Source organism: Anomalospiza imberbis, chromosome 13 (genome assembly GCF_031753505.1).
Source record: "Anomalospiza imberbis isolate Cuckoo-Finch-1a 21T00152 chromosome 13, ASM3175350v1, whole genome shotgun sequence".
Taxonomy (NCBI): Eukaryota; Metazoa; Chordata; class Aves; order Passeriformes; family Viduidae; genus Anomalospiza; species Anomalospiza imberbis.
This window is the reverse complement of record NC_089693.1, coordinates 16,000,009-16,022,221: the sequence shown is the minus strand read 5'-3', so window position 1 is coordinate 16,022,221 and position 22,213 is coordinate 16,000,009. Positions and strand designations below refer to the sequence as shown.

Here is a 22,213-nt window from a genome sequence, read left to right as displayed (position 1 = left end):
CTACTGAAAAAAATGGACAAGGAATAAAGCAACATTTCATGATGTGGGAATTAATAAAAAGGGAGAGGCTTTCTAGGGGGTTTGGCTGGGGGAGGGAACTTGGAAAAGGCAGGCAAACCCAGTGAAACTGTTCTGGGTTTGGGGAACAAACTCCCCTGGAGCAGGAGGGAATAAGGCATATTCTCCTGTTCCAGCAGAAGATGTCATTGAGTGCTCTCGCTGGCTGCTGCTGGCATGTTCCCTAGGAGTTAGGTGGAGGCAGTGGTGTCATTTAAGCATACTCAGATGGAGGAAGAATAAATGTTCAGGAGGAAAAACACTGGCTTTTTTTTTCCCTATAATACTTGGGCTCAAGTTCCTGTTCAGTCTGATTTTGAGCAGATCAGGGTCCACACTCCTTTTTCTGGAAGCTCGTCTGGCATTACAGCAGGACAGTGACCAGGCAGTCTGGTGGTAGGAACAGCTCCAAGTGAAGGCACCGTGAACTGAGGGGTGTTGGTGGATGGCAGAGGCCCTTTGCTATGGAGATGAGCTTGTTTGACATCAGTTTGTAGGGATTGCTGCCTCCACCCCCTGGAGGATCCCTTCTTTCTCTCAGGAGCCCTTCCAGAGCATCTTATTTGGTGGTGGGTCTCGGTGCTTGAGCTTCCATTTGTTGCTCTTGGTGATTTGTTTGGGCTTTTATTCCTCCTCTTTGCTGCCTTTGGCACAGGACAGCCTTGGTGGGATTGTGGAGCACTGTTATTTCAGGGTGTGAAAGAGTCTTAGGCCTTTAATCTGGGAGTACAAACTACATCTGTCACCTGGGTATCTGTGGCGGTTCCTAAGCAACCACAAGAGTTTATTTTTTTCTGCAGTTCATATTTAAGAAATAATTTGCTCATGCATGAACCAGCCTGAATCAGCCTGAGCACCACCCCAGGAGACAGAAATTGTAAACTGTAATTTAGGCTAATTCTAGTCTAAAGCATGAATTAGAGTATTTTATGTAATCTTGAAAAATATACCATATAAATAAATGTAAGCAGAGAACAGGTACAATTAATTTGAGCACAGTAGGAAGCTTTAAGTAACTCTGGGAATGTGAGAAACCAAGTCGGAACATATTCTTGACATGTAAAAATATTTCCCACCTGCCTTGTTTGCATAAGAACAAGGTTTTAGCAAGTACATATTTGCATGTCAAAGTTAAAAGTGGGGAAAATATTTTCACCCTTGTAAGAAAAAATGCATAATCTTGGCACAGGCAATTTGCATTTAGTAAGTTTAAAGTATCTTAAGTCCTTTCATGCTGTATGGGAAGTGTGTGAACCTGCGACAGGGGTTCCATTTCAATGAGTTGATTTGCACAGGCACCACGTGGAGCAGTAATTGATCTGATCTCTCTGTGCATTAATTTGTACTACAATTGGTTGTGGCAGTCCCCAGCGATTTGTGCTTCTGAGATTCATCCCATTGTCCTGCATCTCAGAGTGCAGCAGTAAGTTGCAGTTTTAAATACTGTGTGCCTAATTGAAAGCAAGTACCTTGAAGATGTAAATTTGAGGAAATCAGGAATTCTAAAACTATACCTGATTTGGTGCCAGCACTCATAAAAATGATGTTGGGCAAATGCTGGCACAGCTGGAGCCTGTGAATCTGTGGAGATTCTCTTATACCAGCAAAGCACCCTGGAAAATGCATTTGGGACTAATTATGGCACCTTTTAGACTATTACTAAGCTAGCTTTAGGCCATCACTTTGAAGGCATGTTACATTCCTTCAGAAACGCTCTGCAAATGTCCTGTTGCTTAAGAAATAGGGATTGCATAGACAGGCTTCATGGGTGATTTAACTAACATGCTGGAGATTGTAGATAAACTAGATCCAATTATATCATACCTATTCAAAATAAGGCAGTAATTATGTATATATAAGTGAAATGTAAAAAATACGTTGCCATGTAGCTGTGGAGATAAGCCTTGTCACTACCCTGTCCAAGGAGCTGCAGAAGGCTGCTGATTCACTGCAGCAGAGGAGAAAAATAATCATATGTTGAAAAGACACAACTGGGATTTGGTAGAGCTATTCTGGAATTTGCCCACAGGATTGCTCTCTGAATTTGGACTGCACATGATACAAATTCCGAATTTCTGTGAGTTTCAGTCTGTTCTCCAATTTGTTGATGTGAAAGGGGGGGTTATGCCACCCTTTCTGCTACAGACTCATAAACATAGGAGGCTCCAGTAATAATTAATGTAGCACATTAATGAAACAGCACATGCATTATTTTTTCCCTTTTATTAGTTCACTTCCTGCTCCATTGTGTTTAATGTGTTAGCTGAAAGCAAAGTGAAATTAAAGCCATTTTTGGGGAAGAAATATTTCCTTCCTTAAGTGTTCTAAACAGACCACTTAATTTCAGCCTGTTATTTTATCGCTGCAGGGATGGTGGGGTTTGAAGGTCAGGGATGCCGAGGTCCTTGTGATGGAAGCAGATGCCAGTGGTGTCCTGCTCTATGGGACTACTTGGAAAGCTGCTGATACAGAACTGCCTGGCAAAGGCCCTGTAGCCTTCCCCAGCAGAGTTTTTTAGCTGCTTTTGGGTTCCCAGGAGCAAATAGGTCCCATTTGGGTGCTGCTCAGGGAAAGCATTATTGCATTTGATGTCACCTGGAGAATATTTTGAAGGGATATTTTTGCACAGTTGGTGCTGTGCTGCAAGTCTTCAGGGCTTCTGCTTTATAATTATCTTATGCTTTGGGCCAGATCCTGAGCTGTGTCATGCTGCAGTGGAGTGGAGCACACAGTAGCGCTGCAAGATGATTCTTGATTAATAATAAGCAGCCAGTTAGGGATTCAATGGCATGCAAAATGCAATGCTTTTAGAGTGGACATGACCTTTTGAGAGCAGAGTAGAGCTGAAGTTAAGCCAATGTGTTGTAAGACAGTGGTATTAGATGTGATTCTGTGTGTTGTCACAGACTGGATAGCGGTAAATTGGATGAAAGAGGAGCTCTCTTAAACAGTCGGGCAGCTTGTGAATGCATTTGAGCTCCTCAAGGAGGTGAACAGCACTTGTTAATGTGTCACAGTTATAGGCACAGCAAGAGTTGCATTTGTACTGTTCCAACTAAGCCCTCTCCAGAAAACTGATGCAGCTTCATCCTAACACACTGCAACAGAGCAGGGGCTTTCCTGGGATTTCAGTCACCCACCTGTGTGTGGCCCGTGTTTGTGAGCGCCACCAGGCACGTGTGATGTGTGCCCTGCTGCTGTTAGATCACTAAAGCACTGCCTGTGCACAGTGTGTCCAAACTTGCCAGCAAAACAACTGCAGCCACTACTCCAGAAGCAGCTGAGAGGTGTCCCTGAGCATGCAGGAGTCCCTTCTTGGGCCCATGTATTCACATGGGAAGGTGCTTGATTTAGAGATAGTCACACACCAAACTGAATTCAGCAGGAGGGTTTATATGTATGAAATTATGTTTATCAGGGCTTTCATGCCTTATAACAGAATGGCATTTTCCAGACTGCCTACTCCTCTGGTTTCAGTAAACTGAGTGCTGCTGTGTTTTCCTGCCTTGTTTGTTCTGTGGTAGATAATACACAAATAGCTATCAAAAATTCCCTTTTAATTCAGATAGGTAAGTTTTGGACTGCTCATGCAAAATGGGGTTTCTTTTCACCTTGTAACTTCTCTTAGGGTTGGCCAGTCGTGTGAGCTGGGTGGATGTTGGTGGCTGTGGTGAAGGTGCTGCATTTGCTTCCAGGCAGGGCAAGCTTTAAAGCTACCTGCCATGGTCTTGCAGGAATACAGTTGGAAGAAACCTTTCTAGTGTCATCTTAGCTCTTTGGCCAAAATGTGAACTCTCCTATTCTTTTTGGCTTTGAAATGCTGATTCTAGCCTTCTTGTGGGTTCTTAAACACCTTCTCAAATGACCCATTTTAATAACCCAAAAGCTATTATATAACGAGCAGCCATAATTTAGTCCAAAGCTCTAGGGGATCCTTGCAGTTCAGCAATGAATAGTTAATGCAGTATAATGTTTAGCAGGTTATTAGTTTTCACTGTACAAATGCTGATCAGGGAATGCTTTTATAAGGTGTTTAAAAGAAAATGTAATTAACTGGTTGCGTGCTTCTGTTGCAGCTCAAATTGAAATTATTCCATGCAAGATCTGTGGAGACAAATCATCAGGAATCCATTATGGTGTCATTACATGTGAAGGCTGCAAGGTAAGCTTCTAAAATATTAAGTCTGGAAAGAAGCATTTAGCCTTTTGATAGTGATAATTTTCCTTCTTTTTTTAAAGAGCAAGCATTGCTCCTAAGTTGAATATAAAATAGTTGGGGATTCGGAAGTACTGGTTTTATTTGGACTTTAAATAGGATGTTTCCATGACACACACACAATTACACTGCTGCAGATTTTAGGACAATCCTCAAAATCACACAGTTGTGCTAGGTGTGCTGTGCATTGTCTCTCTCTGCATAAACAGAAGGGGTACAGAGAGATGATCTGCTTCAAGCACACCACCAAGAGCCTGCTCAGTGCATTCAGCTGAGGGAGCACGAGTCTGGCTTTCTTGAATCTCCCTGTCTGGTTTTGCTCTGTAAATTGCTATGAAGCTCTGCTGAAATAGGTGAAAGCTTTCCTCTCTGTTTTCTTTTGCACACTGCTAAGTTTTTCCTAGAGTTGTACCTTTGGTAAATCTAGTGAACCAGGAATGCACTAGAAGCATTTCTGTTCTGTTCAGTGCATCTGTCACAACCAGGCATTAAACTGGACAGTGCCAACACCAGGCAGGAGTGAAGGTGATCACTCCTTTTGATCTCTAGTGCAGAATTAGAGCGCTGGCTTGGGGTGACACAGTGTGCACAGCATGCTCTGGCTTGTTGCTCTCTTCATGGATGTATGTTGCAATCCCATGCTGATAGGTTTTCTTCTCTTAATCTATACTTGAGGTGTGAAGAATTGATGATTGTGATAGTTTTCAGTCTGCTTTTCTGACCTGCTTGATACTACAACCCATCTTCAAAAAGTAACTTCCTTGCATTCACATTATAAAGGTCTCTTTTGTGTTTTTCCCAGGAAGATTTTTGTGTTTCCATTAACACATCCTCTCAGTCTTGTGGAAGTATTGGTAACAATGAAGGAACAAAAAGCTAAATTAAGAATCTTGGAATGATATGGGAACAGCACCTTCTGCCCTTTCTGACTGCTGTTGCTATGGAAAAATGCAAGAAATGCACTAAAAATGCATTGATAAGAGTGGTGACTTTTTCCAACTTTATGTTGTTAAGCAGTCTTTGTCAAATTTCAGCTGTGGGAAGTGCAGACATTTGTTGTGAGAGTTCTGCTGTTTGACTGTCAAGTTATGTTCAGGGTTTGAGAGCTCCTTAATCTTCAGATGGTCTGGGACCAGAGTACCTGGGGGAGAGATCCGTGACATCGAAACCTGAGTGCAGACACAGCAGGGTTAACGTGGTGCTGATGCTCAGCTGGGCTTCCCCTCATGGGCTTCTTGCAGAGCAGGAGCCCAAGGACAGGGAAGCTGCCAGCTGTGTTTTCCTTCCTTCATTTTCATGCACTTAGTGAGAAATGTGTGTGCAGTATACTATGTTTTAGAACAAATAATTTTCCTTCAAGTGCTGTATAAATCAAGTTCTCTTGGAGCTCTGTGCAATCCTCTGCCTCTCAGAATTTCACCAGAAGGGTCAGCTGGTGAGAAGGGCAAAAGGGAGGGCAAGCAGGCAGAGGTGCTCAGCACACTGAAACCCGTCTGAACCTTGAAGGCGGAAGGTGAGAAGTAAGAGTGGCCCAGTGAACGGTTTAGGCATTTTCTCCTTCTCTTGAAGGAGCACAATGAAGTTTTGTAGCCATACAATTTCAGACAGAATTTTAAAGCCAATTAATATCAACTTAGTTAACCAAGTTATGTTCCTTTGAGAAGCTCACTCCTAAAGAAGCTCGGTCTTCTTCAGTGCCCGAGCCCAGATGACGTGCAAGTAGTGACAGGCTGGAGCACTGCTAGTGGGCATAAGTCACAGGAAGAGTTTACATGATCATGGCCTAGGCAGCATTTGAAATGACTACTGTGGCTGTGGATTCTGGATTCTCTGGATTCTTCTGCTACACTCTTCCACGGTACTGTCAACAAAGTCTCACCCAACAGAACTATTTTGGCTGGTGAAAAGGTTGGCATAGCTTGGCTTCTGCCAAAGCAGCCGGGTGTGGATTGGTATGGTTTTCTTTTCCCAGCTTTTCTGTGGCTGTGACTGCTGCAGGTTTGAGCATGCTTATGTTGCTCTTCATGTTATGCTAAAGCTTCCTTTGTAAAAAGTACCTGGCTACAAAGAGCTCATTCCCAGACCTGTACCTTGGCTCCTGGAGGCAATGTCCTGCACATTCCCAGAGAAGTCAGTGAGGTGACTGTGACTTCTGCACAGGTGCCACAAACCCACCTGTGTGCATCAGATGGCAGGAGCAGGGCTGTGGCTGGCAGGAGGGAACAGCTGTGCTGCTGCCCTCAGGCCAAGCCTGTCAGGAATGATCTACGGGCAGCAACAGCCACAGCAAAGTTGGATGTTTTCAGTTTGGACTGGTTTCACTCCAGTTTAGTGTGAACTTCAATGTTACTTAATCCTAATGTTAACTGCAATGTTACTCTGTAAATACTGATAAACAGCAGAAATACAGTTTATTCAAAATGTAATCTGTATCTCAGATGAAATCACAGACCAGCACTTGTCAGATTGACTTTTTCTGGTCCCGTTGCCCTTCTGCCGCTTTGCAACCCTTGCATTTCAGAGTTGAAAGTTGACCAGGTTGAGTTGTTACATTGCATTTCACATAACTAAACTTGAAGATTTGTAGTACAACCCATTAGTGTGTCTTGGGAAGTTTTCATTTCCTCCCTTGCCATGGTGTTGCTGGCTGTTCTTATGAAGTTAGTGGCACTGTTTTGCAAAGGCATTGAGTACTCTCCACCCATCAGCCTGTTTAGCTCAATTTGAATCTGCCTTTAAAAAAGCAAAATTTAACACCCCTTCATCATCTTCTCAACTGAAAACTTGAGGTTTTAGTCAGGTTGTATTTTATACTTTATCTAGGAGGTCTTCTGTGCCTTATTACAAATAAAATAAAAATTTTAAGAGAGGCTAGTTGCAGGAGCACTACTGACAAAACTGGTACCTGTGTGAGGCACTTCACTCAACCATTTCTTAACAACCTTTTATGCTGTAGGAAGGACCATGCTGGGAAAGGAAAGTGGTTTGTATACATCCATGTTCTATTTTCCTAGCTGAAAGTTGAATTCAGTTCCACGTTGTCATACAATGAACTATATAATTTAATTTGCAGGTACAGTTACTTGGTTTTGCTGTCAATAGTTCATGCCCAGCTGACCCACCAGTGCAGTAGCAGTCCCTCTCTTTACCTGACTGCATGGTAGCTGATCTAACAAAAACCTTCATGCAGGGCATTTCTGGGCATTTCAGATGCTTTCAGAGGTTAATCAGTACTGGCTTTTGTCTCTTGTGTCTTCTAAGGCTTCAGATGATCTTGTTCATTGTAACTGCAAAGAAGAGTTCTTTACTTCAGGAAACAATAGGTGGTGTGCTGTCCCTGCCCATCTTGCTTTCTTTTGTTGACAAACACAAGCTCATTCCTGTCTTTATTATTATGTAAAACTGACTGGTTTTGCTGTTTTCAGTGACACTATGACTTCGTTACCAAATCCTTTATTAACACAGTTTATTAAACAATATTGTCAGAGCATTCTCCTCCCATTGCAACTAAAATATGTGCTGGTAGTCATAAAAGGGTTAAAATCCAATTTGAATGTTTGTTTGCCTGCTTTTTGTATTACAGTGTATTTTTCTGATGTTTCTTTGAAGAAAATTTGTGTTGGTTTGCTTTAGAAAACAGTAAAAGAATGACTCCCCCCCAACTAATTGTTAATTGCTCAGAATATTGCAAAACCTAATGATACGTGGAAGTCTTTAAGTATTAGCCATAAATCATGGGATTATGAATAAGCCTTTGTTGTCACAGGCTCACATACAGTCATTCCAAAACGTCTGCCATTAGGATGCAGCAAGGCAGCTGTCAGCTGTTTTCTTGTAATTAAACAGCCAATGAGCAGCTAATTAAGACATATGTGTATACAGAAGTGGAAGTGGGTATGTTAATGAACTGTAGGAATCAATTCATTAAATGAAAATTTGTCAAAAGACCAAACATGAGCTCAGCGTTTCAGCCCGTGCGCGGTGCAGAGGGAGCGTGTGCGGTGCCATTTGGGACACGAGGGAAGCACAACTGGCTCAGACACCAACATCTCCAGTGCTGAGCTGCTGAGCAGAGGAGTCACTGAAACTATTAATAGACTTGGCAAAAACGGCTATTTACATTTCAAAGTCCATTTTGAACAAGTTGTTATTCCAACTGACTTGCAGATGAAAAGTTCCTGTGCACTTTTTTCCCCAAACCTGATTTTGTGGCAGCGAACGAACACCCATAGATTGTGTTGGTATAAATAGGAGTCTGAAACACAGGGACCAAGCTGCGGCTTGTTCCGTGCCCTGCTCTTCTTCTGGCACCAAGAGCATCCATCTGCAGGAAAAGGCAATGTGCAGAGCTCAGTGGCTGGGGCTGGATCTTCGTGCTGACATCAGGAGGGGCCGAGACTTGGCCCAAGAGTGCCATGGACCAGAGTGCTCCAGCACCGGGGCTGCTTCAGTGCAGCACCAGCTTTGTCTCTGTGCTTGGTCGGGAGGGGTGGCTCTGCCTTGGCCCATCAGGTCACATGAAACAGTGGTTGTAAACATGCATGCAATAAAAAGCATGTGGCCTGGGCTGGCTTGCATAAGGCTTGAACATATACACGTGTGCCAAGGATGCATCCATCTCCTCCTTCCTGGTGGAAAAATTATAGCCAGCTCTGTGCCTCTGGCAAAAGAGAGGGAATAGAACAACACAATAGAGTGTTCTCCTTTTAATAAAGGAGAGAAAAAGCCTAGAAAGAAACTGTAGGTACTTACAGAAGGCTCCTGTAATAGGGGCTTCCCCTTGTGTCTTACAGTGATGTGAAAGCCCAAGGACCACCAAAAGCTTACAAAACTCACAAGTAAATGACAGCACCATAGAACAAAAAATCCTCACTTGACCTTCATTGTCAATTCACTCCCAAGTCTCAAAACACCTGTGTTTCTGAGCTCTGGACAAGTTTACATTAGTTTTTGAAGTTTGTGGCAAGGTTTCTTCTTTCTTTTACCTACTGCTGATGTTTTCTTGGGTTTGTTTTTAAAAGCATTCTGCTGTATCTCTGGTTTGTAAAGTGCAAGTGCTTTTAAAGGCCTGGGTTCAGGCATTTCTGCTCTACTGGAAATTTAGCTTCAAGCTGTAACTTAGCTGATATATTGTACACTAAAATGTATTGAGCAGCTGTGTCTCTAGGGAAAATCTGGAAAAGGAAGAAGGCCAGTATTTTCCCCATTATAATACTAAAAATAATCCTCTGCTTGACAAGGCTATTCTTAATAAAATATGCCGAAGTGGCAATTTAGAATCGAGGGGTGTGTGTATATATATATATATATATCTCAGCTAAAGGAAAACATATGGATCCTTGAGGTTATTGGGACATGTTGGTTTCACATATTGTTTAGGCTGACTTGCAGAATCTCAGAGGTGGCAGAAGGTTTCATGCAGGTCATGTATGAGCATGTCATTCAGTGTAACTAGAAGAGTGCTTGGGAGAACTCAAATTTTCAGGGACTGATGCAGAACCTTGACCAGTCACTGGTCAGCTCAATCCCTAATCCTGTTTTTCTGGTGAATGGCATTGCACTTGGAGTTTAGTGGTGAACACTGGAGTGACAGGCTCCACTGACAGTACTCCCAGAACTGGAAATTAATCTATCTACTTACGTTGGTTTCTCTAGAGGGATCACTTGTGATGTTAGAACAGCAGATATTTCCATGGTATTTCAGGTTGAATTATTATTATAGGGTGAAATGCATTCAATTGGAAGTCAATATGTGCAATACTTAGTCTTCGTGACAATCATCTATTGACGAACATGAAAAAAGTGGTTCAAAGTTCAGTCATATAGAAAGAAAGACCAGAAAAAAAGGGTAAGAAATTATGTACAGGAAAACAGGATTAAAGACAGCATCTTCAGTTTCTTTCTTTCTTTTTTTTTTTTTTTTTTAATATTCTATGTTTCCCTAGTAAGGCTTTAATAAAAGGAGTGTAGTCAACAAAGACTGGTGTCTTCCTGCTAAGACTGAGCAGGAGCTTTGTCTCAGTGTTTTGCCATGTTTCTGTCTGCAGCCAGTTTGTATGGAACTACTTGTCTGCTTGAGACTTGTCATGCAGAAGTCCTTCCTGTGTTTGCTTCACCAAGTATCTGTGCATGTGCTGAGGGACTCTAGCATGAAACCTTTGAGTAAATAACAAATTGGTAAAAGTCCAGCTTTAATTAAAAGGTGCCCAGCCTTTCCAAGGAGCTATTTTCTTTGCAGCACTGTTAATTAATCCATTATGTGGCAACGTAAAACTAAAATAGTGTGCTCACTGCTCTCAAATGCCTCTTTAGAATGACTACATCTATGCAGAATCCTTGTGAAGTAGGTATTACACACACACAGCAGCTTATGTTTGGGCAGTCTGTGGCAAAAGCATGAAACGGACTTCAAAGCAAACAGCTGCAGAGTGGTTAATGACATGCATCTCTCTGGAGGAGACAATAAAGTTGTAGCTGTGCGGAACCTCCCAGCTCCAGCTTTCTTTGGAGATGGGGTTACTCAGGAAAGCGATCTTACATAAAACATGTTTTAGCTTTTCCCCTCCTTAAGAATCCAAATCCTGCACAGAGTTGAACAAAACCTGGGCTGTCAGCATCAAACTAACTCACACAATAGCAGCAATAGGTGACAGCAGCACCAGTGCAGTGACCATCCCTCTGTCCTGGGCACTAGTGAGGCACCTCAGGTGCTGTGTCTAGTTTTGGGCCCCTCATGACAAGTGACACTGAGGGGCTGGAGTGTGTCCAGAGGGAGGCAGCAGAGCAGGGCAAGGGTCTGGAGCACAAGTCTGTTACTGGATTTAAGTCTGTTAAGGAGCAGCTGAAGGTGCTGAGGTTATTTAATCTGGAGAAGAGGAGGCTCAGGTGTGACCTTCTTGCTTTCTACAACTCCCTGATAGGAAGATGGAGCCAGGTGGGGGTCAGGCTCTTCTCCCACGGAGCCAGCAACAGGACAAAAGGAAATGGCCTCATGTTGTGGCAGGGCAAGTTTCAGTTGGATATTAGGAAAAAAAAAAATTCACTGAAAGGCTGGGCAGGCATTGGATTAGGCTGTCCATGGAAATGGTGGCATCACAATCCCTGGAAGTGTTTAGAAAAGCATGTGGATGTGGCAGTTGGGGTTTAGTGGTGAACACAGTGGTGTTGGGATAATGTTTGGACTTTATGATCTTAAAGGTTTTTCCAATCTTAATGATTCTGTGAGTCTATAAAAAACATGTTAAGGAATTAATCTTTGTAGGAGAAACTGTTCAGCATTGTGCTGTTTCTTTTTAAACACATACACACACGAGTGAGGCTGAACATCAGAGCCTGCCACTGTCACTCCAGAGAGCAGAACAGGGTGGTAGCTGTTGAATCCTCCCTATTTTGGAGAACTATGCCAACCCAGGAAAGATAAGAAATCAAGGTCTATAATTAGTTTTATCTCATTTGGAAAGAGCTGGTGAACCATATGTAATATGGGATCTGTAAAATCAGTGAATAAAAAGTGTAATTCCTTTATGTGTTACAATGCTTTTTTAATGAACCATTTCTTGCTAATTTCTTGTTTATTTCTAGGAGAGGAAAATAAACAACAAAACCTTTAGTTTTAACGTCCTTTAGTTGACTACAGAGCGCTTGGACTTCTTCTCTGCTAAGTACACTACCTTTCTGAGTCTTTCTTTGCTCCATCAGTTAACAGCTCCTTGACTTGTGTTTTGCTATGGCATGGCAGGGCTTTTTCAGGAGGAGTCAGCAGAGCAATGCCACGTACTCGTGTCCTCGGCAGAAGAACTGTCTGATCGACCGGACCAGCCGGAACCGCTGCCAGCACTGTCGCTTACAGAAATGCCTTGCCGTGGGGATGTCTCGGGATGGTAAGCACTGCTAGCTCAGGGCCTGGCTGCCAAAAACTAACATAACGTGTGGTATGATGGATGGTCAACCAAAAAACATAGCATTTACATGCTAACTGTGCATTGGCCTGATAGCTGAGATCATCACGTGAGTTTCAGGTGTTGCTTCATATTTTTCTCTGTTATATGCTGTATGTTTTTCGATGCTGCTGTATACTCAAATATATATAAATCAGGGCATGTACAAAGTTCTTGGATTTATCTTTTTTCCTACTTACCTATTATAGTTCCCAGTTAAGAGCTTTGTTTCTTATCATTTCCTTGAAGATGCAGTATTTTAGTCTCATGTTAATACCTCCTCTATATATTCATTCCAGATTAAGTGACCTCCTGTAGTTGCAAGTAGCACTGCCTGGTGCATGGGTACAAATCAGAGCTGCTTCCCAGTATCGACTGAAGTTAAATATGTGTATAATGAATAATGGAAAAATGCAAAGAAAAAAATAATGCAGTGTTTTTTCAAAGATAGAATTCTGAAGAAAAGATGTTCCAGTGCTGTTAAATATTAAGCTCAAAATTGCAGCTCGAGTAGTGACGAAAGCCCTCCTCTGCCAAACAGTTGCTTATGTAATTCAGTCAGAACTGGCTTTGCAGCTGAGACTTGCACGCCTCCCCCACAGATGGAATGGAGCTGCCACCAGTTACCATTTGAAGATCTGACTCAGTCTTTACCGCTGCATGTTCTACAAATACATACACATTACTCTAGGTACATGAGGCCTGATCAAGGAGATTGTTCCCAGATTACATTTACTTCTTGAATTACATTGTCTTTATTTTTTTTTTATTGGCCATGAGACTAAAAACCTGAAACAGTTGATCATGTAATGACTAGTTCCTCCAAAATGTTTGCTTTCCTGTAGAAAAGCAGAAGGCAGTAGTCACCTTTCCAAAGGATGAAGCTTTTAGAGCTGATATAGGTCCTTGAAATCCCATGCTGCATCCTTGGGAATTCCCTGGATGCTATAAACCAGTTGCTGCTGGCTTACAGCTAATGCTCCTCAAAGTTGTAGTTGTGTTGTGGAGACACACACGTGCACTTGTGTGCACACACACATTGGTTTAACAATTACTCATCTACTTAACATTTTTGCCTGCCACAGAGGCACTGAAGGCAGGTTTGGTGCTTCTTCCCACATGCTTTAGTCCCAGTCCCAGTAAAGCTTGCTGTTGATACACAGAGAGACCCCACATGTCGGCACCACACTCTAGGTTCATTCCACAGCATGAATGTACAGCTGATTGGAACTGCACAGTTGTCTCAGGCCAGTGTGTTCTGGTTTAGCTTCTGCTATTCTAGGTAGGGTTTGAATGCTGAAGAGATGCATCTGTGAACCTCAACGGACATACAAGAGAAAATCTTTCCAGTACAGAAGCGGAAAGTCAATGAATTAAGCTAAACCAGTGACTTCTAGTGGTCCATTTCAGTGGCATGTCAAGACAGTCTGTTAAAGAGCAGGTGCTGCAGCTGTGTACCTGTAACTGAGAAGTGGTTCTTAGGTCTGCCCATCCTGCAGATTTGGGGTTTGTGCTCTATCCTTCCATGTAATGTTGAAAGACTCACAATGAAAAGGTGGTGGTGGATGTGTAGAGATGTAATCTCTTGTGTGTCTGTATTTCAGCTGTAAAGTTTGGTCGAATGTCAAAAAAGCAGAGGGACAGCCTGTACGCCGAGGTGCAGAAACACCGAATGCAGCAGCAGCAGCGGGATCACCAGCAGCAGCCAGGAGAGGCAGAACCACTCACACCAACATACAATATCACCACCAATGGGTTAACAGAGCTACATGACGACCTCAGTAATTACATTGATGGGCATACCCCTGAAGGTAGCAAAGCAGACTCTGCAGTTAGCAGCTTCTACTTAGACATACAGCCTTCTCCAGATCAGTCGGGTCTTGATATTAATGGAATCAAACCAGAACCAATATGTGACTACACACCAGCATCGGGCTTCTTCCCTTATTGTTCTTTTACAAATGGGGAGACCTCTCCAACTGTGTCCATGGCAGAATTAGGTAATGAGAGAGAAAAGCTTCCATTGTAATTGTATTAACAGTACCCTTTGGATTAAAGTGGCACATGTAGCCAGGTGATAGTGAGAATGCTGCTTCAGTAGAGCTGTGGGCATGGATGGGCGTTCTTGTGTGAAGTGCACAGTAAATACCCTGATCTCAGGGCACACGGGGACCTCCTTACTGCTCTGGATAAAGCTCCCAGGGGACTGTGGCTGATCAGTGCTACCAGTGTTGCTTTTGCTTTCAGTCCTTGCAATAGAACCCTTGGAATACTGATTAAGAAGCTAATTTTTAGTGTTGAGAAAACAGACCAGACATTTCTTTCTTTGCAGATTATTTTTTAACAATTTATCTCCTTTTTCATTACCTCAATACTGACAAAAAGTGATGATGCTGATTTTCTTCTGCTCTTTACCTGAGAAAAGCACTGGGCTAATCTGAGGGCAGTTCTTGTGACTTATTGAAGAGGATCTAGCCAGAGATACTGAAGGACATTTTTGAATGTAGCAAGTTTGATAATTTCTCTAAGAGCCTTATAATAACTGCATTAATTAGCACATTTTATTTTAAACTTTTCCCTTAATGGTTACACTAGGGCTGAATTCCACAAGTATGATTAGTCAACAGCTGAGACTGGAGTTAGAGTGTGCTGTGTGAACTGGTTATAAACAAATTGGAACAGGACATTAAAGAAGTGCTTTCATGATTCCATTACTTATGTAAGCAGCCAGGCATTTAAAATGTATTCTTAAAACCTGCTGAAGCAACATTTTTTCTAATTATTTTATTATGAAAACTGAAAAATAGTTTAAAAATCAGGTATTCCGTATTAAAATTTCGTGTAGTTTATTTTATGTTCTTTTGAGAAGTTTTGCAGAGAGGAAGTCAAGAGAAGCTTGTTTTTTAATGTCCTTATGTTGCAGAATGCTGTTCTCTACAATATAATTTGTCCTGACAGCCAAAATATTCTGTCTGGCATCAGTTCAAATAATTTCAGATAGGTAAAAAGAAGAAAATGTCAGGACAAAGGCAACACTACCAGCTTTGTCTCAGTGAAATGATTGCTGATTTTCTCATGGAAGGTATTAAAAAGATATACATTAAACTCAGAGGGAAAAAAAATAGGGTTTTTCCTTTGTAGGCCCAGTGTTCAGTTTGGAGCACTGGCCTAACAAAGTTTGTCCTGCTGCTTACCTTTATTTACATAGTGCTTCATTTAAACCCTGCACAGCATGATTTGGGTGCCCAGCATTAACATTACTGAACAATGTTTGAAGAATGTTTGTCTGCCAGACGAAGGTTTCAATTTAGAAAGGTGTGGCTGTTCAATGAAAATATTTAGGTGTGTACAGTCCCGAAGCGAGGTGGAGGTTTGTGAATAACATGGGAATATTTCACCTCCTGCATCCTGCAAGGGCACAGGGATCATGCTGTCAGCTGCTGCTACCGAGAACAAGTGTTTTAACTACACACTTGTTAAAAAAAAAAAAATTGCTCTGAAACGTATCAAAGCTATGGAGACAAAGTATAAATTATGTTCTGTTCTACCTTACTGATTGCCCAGGCAGCACATGTGCTTTTACTTCATGTGTATGTTAAAGACTTTTCAGGTAGTATCTTAATCACACTGCTGACAGACATTGTTCCAGCAGTTCAGGTTGTGAAGAGCTGGGTTTGATCTTTACCAAACAAAGCCAGTTCCATAGAAGACCCAGTACTGCAGTCCCTCGGAATACCTCCATGTTGTAGTGACCACCATTCCTCTTTGGTTTGAGCCTTCATTTTCAGTGGCCAAACAAAGCAGAATTGTGTAAGACAAGTCCCCAGGCCTCTACTTGTCACATGCTAAAACTGGAGAACATGCCCACCTGAAGGGTCAGGGTAGGAAAAAGGAAGTTAAATAAAAGTGGAACTAGAGTATCTAAATTCTATTCAGGCTTTTGAAAGTGTTCCTAATGGAACCAGGTTTTGTTAATAAATGTAAATCTGCCTTATGCATCTTTTAGTCAAGTATAGTAGCAGAAAATAATTTTATTTGGAATTAAAACATTGCATGGAAATTTAAAATCATGTGTAGTAAACTAGGTGACTACTCTAAAGCTGAAGGAAAACAACCCCTAGTGTTAGGGATTTTTTAGTGTGTTATCTTAATCATCTGGGTTCTCTAATAGATGCATTTTCCTGATAATTTTTAAATTATATGAGAGTAGAAAAAAAAAACCACGACACTTTTCCCTCCCAGGCAGCCTGATGGAACCAGAGTCCTGCTTGAGAGAACGCTAGACAGGCGGTAACTGCATTTCCCTGTTGGAAAGCGTTGGCACTGGCGGCTCTGCCTGGCTGGCAGTGCTGTTGGGTCCTGGCCCTGACAGTGTCCTGCGTTCAGCACGGCCCTGCCCCGGACAGCTGTGTGCCCTCGCTCGCGGGGTCCATCACCCCGCTTCTTCCCGCAGTCTCCTGCGGCTGTGCTCCACGGGGAACCTCGGGGCCCGGTGACGGGTGTGCCCCAGAGGTGGCCGTGTCCCCCTTTGTCACCGCTTTGCCGCTGGTCCCCACCTTTGGGTCACCGGCGCCCTCTGCCGGCGGCTGCGGGCACGGCCGCGTCCTGCGCCCGGGCGTTAAATGGCTGCGCTTCCCGAAGCCGGCTCCGGGGAAACTCAAACCAAAGCGCTTGTCTCTCTCGGCTCACCCTCTCCCCTCCCCCTGCTGCATCTGGAATATACGAGCTTTTCTCGTGTCTGAAGGTATAGCTTTGCATTTCTAACGCGTGTCGCTTTCTGCTCTTTCTTTTAGAACATCTTGCACAGAATATTTCCAAGTCACACATGGAAACTTGCCAGTACTTGAGAGAGGAGTTACAGCAGATAACATGGCAAACTTTTCTGCAGGAAGAAATTGAGAACTATCAGAACAAGGTATAAAAGCATGCCAAGCTACGGCACGGTTTCTTTATAGCATGGTATTCCCGTAACACACTGCAAAATTCACTTTTTCACTGCTTTCTCCTTACTATCAGGAATGTGTATTTTTGTGTGTTTTAAAAAACATAATACACTAGAATCAAAAACAGCAAGATGGTCAGGATATCATTTGCATTTTACAGGTATAGGAAAAGGCAAAGTCATTCCCCTAAAATCTGTCTGTGATAAAGAAGGATGGAAAATAATAGGAATTTTTTCAATCCTAATTGGCGTGTTCTTTTCTTCTTGTAAATTGTAACGTCCTGGATCAAGAACAACAAAAGCCAAAGCCACCAAGTTTGTGATGTTACATGCTGTGTTTCTGTTTGAGTTTATAAACACAGAGCTCCATCAGACTTCCAGCCTTCCGGGGTCGCTGTAATCCTGATTCATGCTCCACTTGTCCCTCGGTGTTTGGGTTTTACCTGTGGAGCAGCAGCACAGTGCTGCTATGCCAGCAGGGTGTTGTAAGGTCTAATCAATGTTATTTCCAACATGCCTTCCATCCACAAGCTGCTACCAATTGGCTACTTTTGAAAAATGGCCTTGGGAAGCACTGCTGAAGCACACTGTTCTTTGAATGTATTTTTCATTTCCACTGAAAAATATTTAACCTTTAGGAGTATAATTTTTTCTACTTTAGGTGATTTCATTCTGCATTATTATTAACACTGGAAAAACTCACTACTTGCACGTCTTCTTTATGTTATTATAAAGATGATTTTCATATATGGACATCTTTGTATGCTTCTGAAGATGAGCTAGGTTGATAATTTTCATTCAGTACAAAATAGAGAAGGTGATAGGAAAAATATGATCATGCCTTTCTGGTGTAAATTGGCATTTTATTTTCATACAGTGAATAAAGTTCCCACTGAAATGACCAAAATCATTACAATTGGACATTTTTGGCTTATGATAAAAGTACTCCAAGGTGGATCTCTTCTGACATGACTGAAGAAGTCTTCCATGGTTGCATTGTGACTCATCCACATGAGGCTCTGGTTTTGAGGTCAATTCCCCTTGTCTTATAAGCAGACTGTAGCCGGGAGTGTTGGAAAGAACTCACTCCATTTTGTTGGTTTTGGTTTTCTTTAGCTCGGTTTTGCTTTCTGACAATGATCTTTCCAAAGCTTGGTTAGTAATTTTGGAATTTCTCTTCTCTCTCAAACAGCAAAGGGAGGTAATGTGGCAGTTATGCGCAGTCAAAATAACAGAAGCTATACAGTATGTAGTGGAATTTGCCAAACGCATTGATGGCTTTATGGAACTGTGTCAAAATGATCAAATTGTGCTTTTAAAAGCAGGTATGTGGGTCAGCTTTAAGGTCTGCTTCTATTAGTTTTGCTTGAGAAAGGTGTTACATACAGTGGTTGCATTCATATATATTCATACGCAGTACAATGATCATTTAAAATTAAATAATGGAAAACCTTGCAAATTTTCTGTCTTTGAAGTTGCATCATCTTAGTTATTGTGGGGAGAAGGAGTTCAAGTCTATCTATTAAATTTTCATTATGGATAAAGGGACCAGTGAGTGCGTTAAGATGTAAAAATTGGACTTTTTTTTTTTTTTTAATTGCTAATAGTGAATATTTCAAGGTAAAAATCCAAATTGTTCTATGCAAGATATTTTAGGAGTAATTCAGGTTACAAATACTGGACCAAGCTGTTAAGGCCTGGTGAACATATATATAAATGAGCTGCTTTGGCTTCAGAGACTTCATTAGTCTAAAAGAAATCACTGAGTTTATTAGCATTAGCTAAGTTGCTTTAGCGAAAACTTCTAAAAGGGTTTATGGGAATTCTTGTAATTCTGCCAGCAAACCAAACTATGCTCTGTTACACCACAGCAACTTACTACTCTACTAACTGACAGTGAATGCAGAGCATTGTTATTAAATCCTCACTTGCTCTTTGCAACTGAAGGCTCTCCTTCCTTAGTCAAACATGCGTTGTTTCTGTTTTAGGGTCTTTAGAGGTTGTGTTCATCAGAATGTGCCGTGCCTTTGACTCCCAGAACAACACAGTCTACTTTGATGGCAAGTATGCTAGCCCAGAGGTTTTCAAGTCCTTAGGTAAGGAAATGTGAAGTGTTGTGTCTTTAAAAAAAAACAAAAAAAACCCAAAAAAACACAGAATAAAAATAATAAGGTGGAAAAGCAAGGGGAAACAGCTGCCTTTAAAAATCAGTCTATAGTATTCAAATAAGAGTTGTGGAGCTCAAGCTGCTGTTTTGTAAGCTGCCATGCTGGCTCTGTTTGAGGCCAAGCTGATTTCAGGAGGTAAAACAGCTTAACTCTGTGCAGTAAAGGACTGTTAGTGCTGAAGTTCAGCATTTTGATTAGGGTAGAGCAGTTTGGACTCACTTGTTGAGAAGCCCATATCTAATATAACATTTCATATATCCTGTTGTAAAAGGCAGCAGGTTTTAAGTTAATTTGGGACATACTGATGTTACTGCTTTGAAGATGTTGATGGTGTTTTAAAATCTGCTAAATCCGGTTATTTGCTGGTAAAGTACTGTAAATCATTTTTTTAAAGTAAACTACATACAATTTTGAATTTTTTCCCACGTATTTTTGCTAATATTAAAAGGATCTATTCACTGGGTATAGATTTGGGCTGTAAGCCACTTTGGAGGCAGTAAAAATACATCAGTGGAGAATGGTGGACAATTACTGAAGTATTCTCTGCCTTTCTAAAACACCTCAAGGTACAAGGTCAGAGCACAAACAACTCTGGGTTCTAAGGAAATACAACTTGGATGTGTTACCAGCTGTATCTAGAAGTTTAGGCTGGGGAGGCTGAGGAAATCCTCTTCTCTGAGGTTGTGATGCTCTTCAGAGCAGGGCTCACTTTAGACTGTACCTGCATGTGTGACAGCAGCAGTAACCTGAATAACACCTGTGTGAGCAAGAGACTGGATGGAAGGAGACAGAGTTCCTCTTCTGCATGAACCATATTCAGTCAGACCTTGGCTTCTCCCTCTGCTTCTTGCATGTCCCTTGTGTGCCTCTCTTCCCCCACTCTGTGTGCTCAATAATCTTAAAATCAGAATTTCTTCAGTCCACACTGACATGACGAAGTTCCATTTAGAACAGAAGCAAAGAACAATGTTGAGCTTGAAAATAAATGGCTTGAGATTTATCCATATTTACCCCTTGAGAACCCAATGTAGAAAAGATACAGTGTGCAAAACTTTCAGAATCTTGGCTGCCAGGATGTGGGAGCTGGGAACTTGTGAGAGTGGAGTAATACCCTCAAGGATGAGTGAGATCTCACTGCCATCACTTCACAGTCCTTAAGGGAGAAGACCACCTATGAAGTGTTTTACATCTATTCTCATCTCCATCAGAGTAAATCAATAACTCTGTAGCACTGAAGTAGTTTTAAACAGTGTAACAAGAGCTTACCCTTTTTTTGGCAGGTTGTGAAGACTTCATTAGCTTTGTCTTTGAATTTGGAAAAAGTTTATGTTCTATGCACCTGACAGAAGATGAGATAGCTTTGTTTTCTGCATTTGTTTTAATGTCAGCAGGTAAGAGATGAAGATTTCCTCTAGATTTATTTGGTAGGGGTTGTTTTTATTTTGAGACCTTTTTAATGATAATGTTACAATTCTCAGACACTATGGAAATACCACCTTTTTGAGTGTCTCCTCACCATAGTTTTAATTTTAATAAACACATTAAAACTATGAATTTAGGAACCAATTTGTTAAATTGAAAATCCTAATCTAAGCCCTTATTTTCCACATTTTCCCCTTGTTGAGGACTCAGCTTCTTTGCAAAGGCTTAAATGCATTTGAGTGAGACTCATGAGCCAATCCTGGTGAGACAGGCAGTTACTGAATTCACATAGCCAGCTTTTCATGTGTATAAGCTTGCGGCTGCAGCACAACAAAATTTCCAGCATTGCCATTTTAGTGTGACTGGGGACACTGAGAATTGTGGTTCAAGACATCCAAGTCACCCCAGAAGTCAGCCTGGGTCTGCCATGCCTGTGGCTAAAATAAGTTATCAATCACAGGTGAGTGTGCATAGTGTGCTCCAGGTCCTGGAAAGGCTTCTTAGGTCAGGTGGAACGAGGTACTGGAGCAGAAAGTCACTTTGTGCCTGGCCTGACACCTGAGGAAGGAAACTGTGAGCTCAGACTGCAGCATAGTGGACTCAGGAGTGGTGATGGAAATTTCTGTTAGCAGTGGTGGGTTTATTGAGTCTATCATAAATATGTTCTCATGCTGTTGCCCGACAGGAAGTGTGCTAGCAAGCTACAGAGCCCTACAGTTCTGTCACACCAGGAAGGTGGCAGCTAATACTGTTTTTCTGCCAGGAAGTTCAGTTGCTTTTTTTTTTTAATAGCTGAATCTTTGCATCTGATTTTTCTGTCAGTCACTGTAAGATGTGTAAGTTTTGTTGGTTTTCTGTAAGTTCTGTAAGATCTTAGCAAGAAGATCCTCTCCAACTAGTTGTTCATTATATGTTCTATTTGTTTCCCAGTAAAACGTTGCTAGCCTCATTTAACACCCTGCATTTTACAGATTTTCTTAGCATATGAATAATAGATCTTACTCAGATGCATTACATTCTCCTAAATAAGGGTTTTATAAAAGTAACTTTAAGTGCACGTAATAAATATATTTCAAAACCTATTAATTTTGAAGCCCATTTTCTATATGAAAGTATATCACAACTGGAAGGAAGGTTGCAAACAGGACAAAGGAATCTGTAACAGACTTAGTACTTCCTGGTGTGCTGTGATTCATGTGTGCATTACTAGAGGTTTTAACTCCATTTATATTCAGATCGCTCATGGCTTCAAGAGAAAGTAAAAATTGAAAAACTCCAGCAGAAGATCCAGCTAGCACTTCAGCACGTCCTACAGAAGAACCACCGAGAAGATGGAATTCTAACAAAGGTAAGAGTAATCCTGTGCCATGTCACAGGACTGTGAAAGTGTCTTCATCTGAGCATTGCCCTGATTATGGGGTAAAAGCTCATACGCAGCTAATTTATTTATAAAGCCAGAATTCTTTGTTCA

The 22,213-nt window shown here is 41.7% G+C and overlaps 1 protein-coding gene across 8 annotated transcripts in view; it reads left to right on the top strand.

The window, feature by feature from the left end:
- RORA (RAR related orphan receptor A) overlaps positions 1-22,213 on the top strand; it is a 516,409-nt gene that overhangs the window by 482,863 nt on the left and 11,333 nt on the right. For 7 of the 8 annotated variants that reach the window (XM_068204187.1, XM_068204184.1, XM_068204183.1 and 4 more), the window contains 8 exons: positions 4,134-4,219; positions 12,012-12,153; positions 13,815-14,210; positions 17,004-17,125; positions 18,345-18,477; positions 19,141-19,248; positions 20,601-20,711; positions 21,978-22,090. In XM_068204187.1, coding sequence (XP_068060288.1) covers positions 4,134-4,219; positions 12,012-12,153; positions 13,815-14,210; positions 17,004-17,125; positions 18,345-18,477; positions 19,141-19,248; positions 20,601-20,711; positions 21,978-22,090 — 1,211 coding nt within the window. The remainder of the gene's footprint in view (positions 1-4,133; positions 4,220-12,011; positions 12,154-13,814; positions 14,211-17,003; positions 17,126-18,344; positions 18,478-19,140; positions 19,249-20,600; positions 20,712-21,977; positions 22,091-22,213) is intronic. The other variant, XM_068204188.1, reaches the window with a different exon arrangement.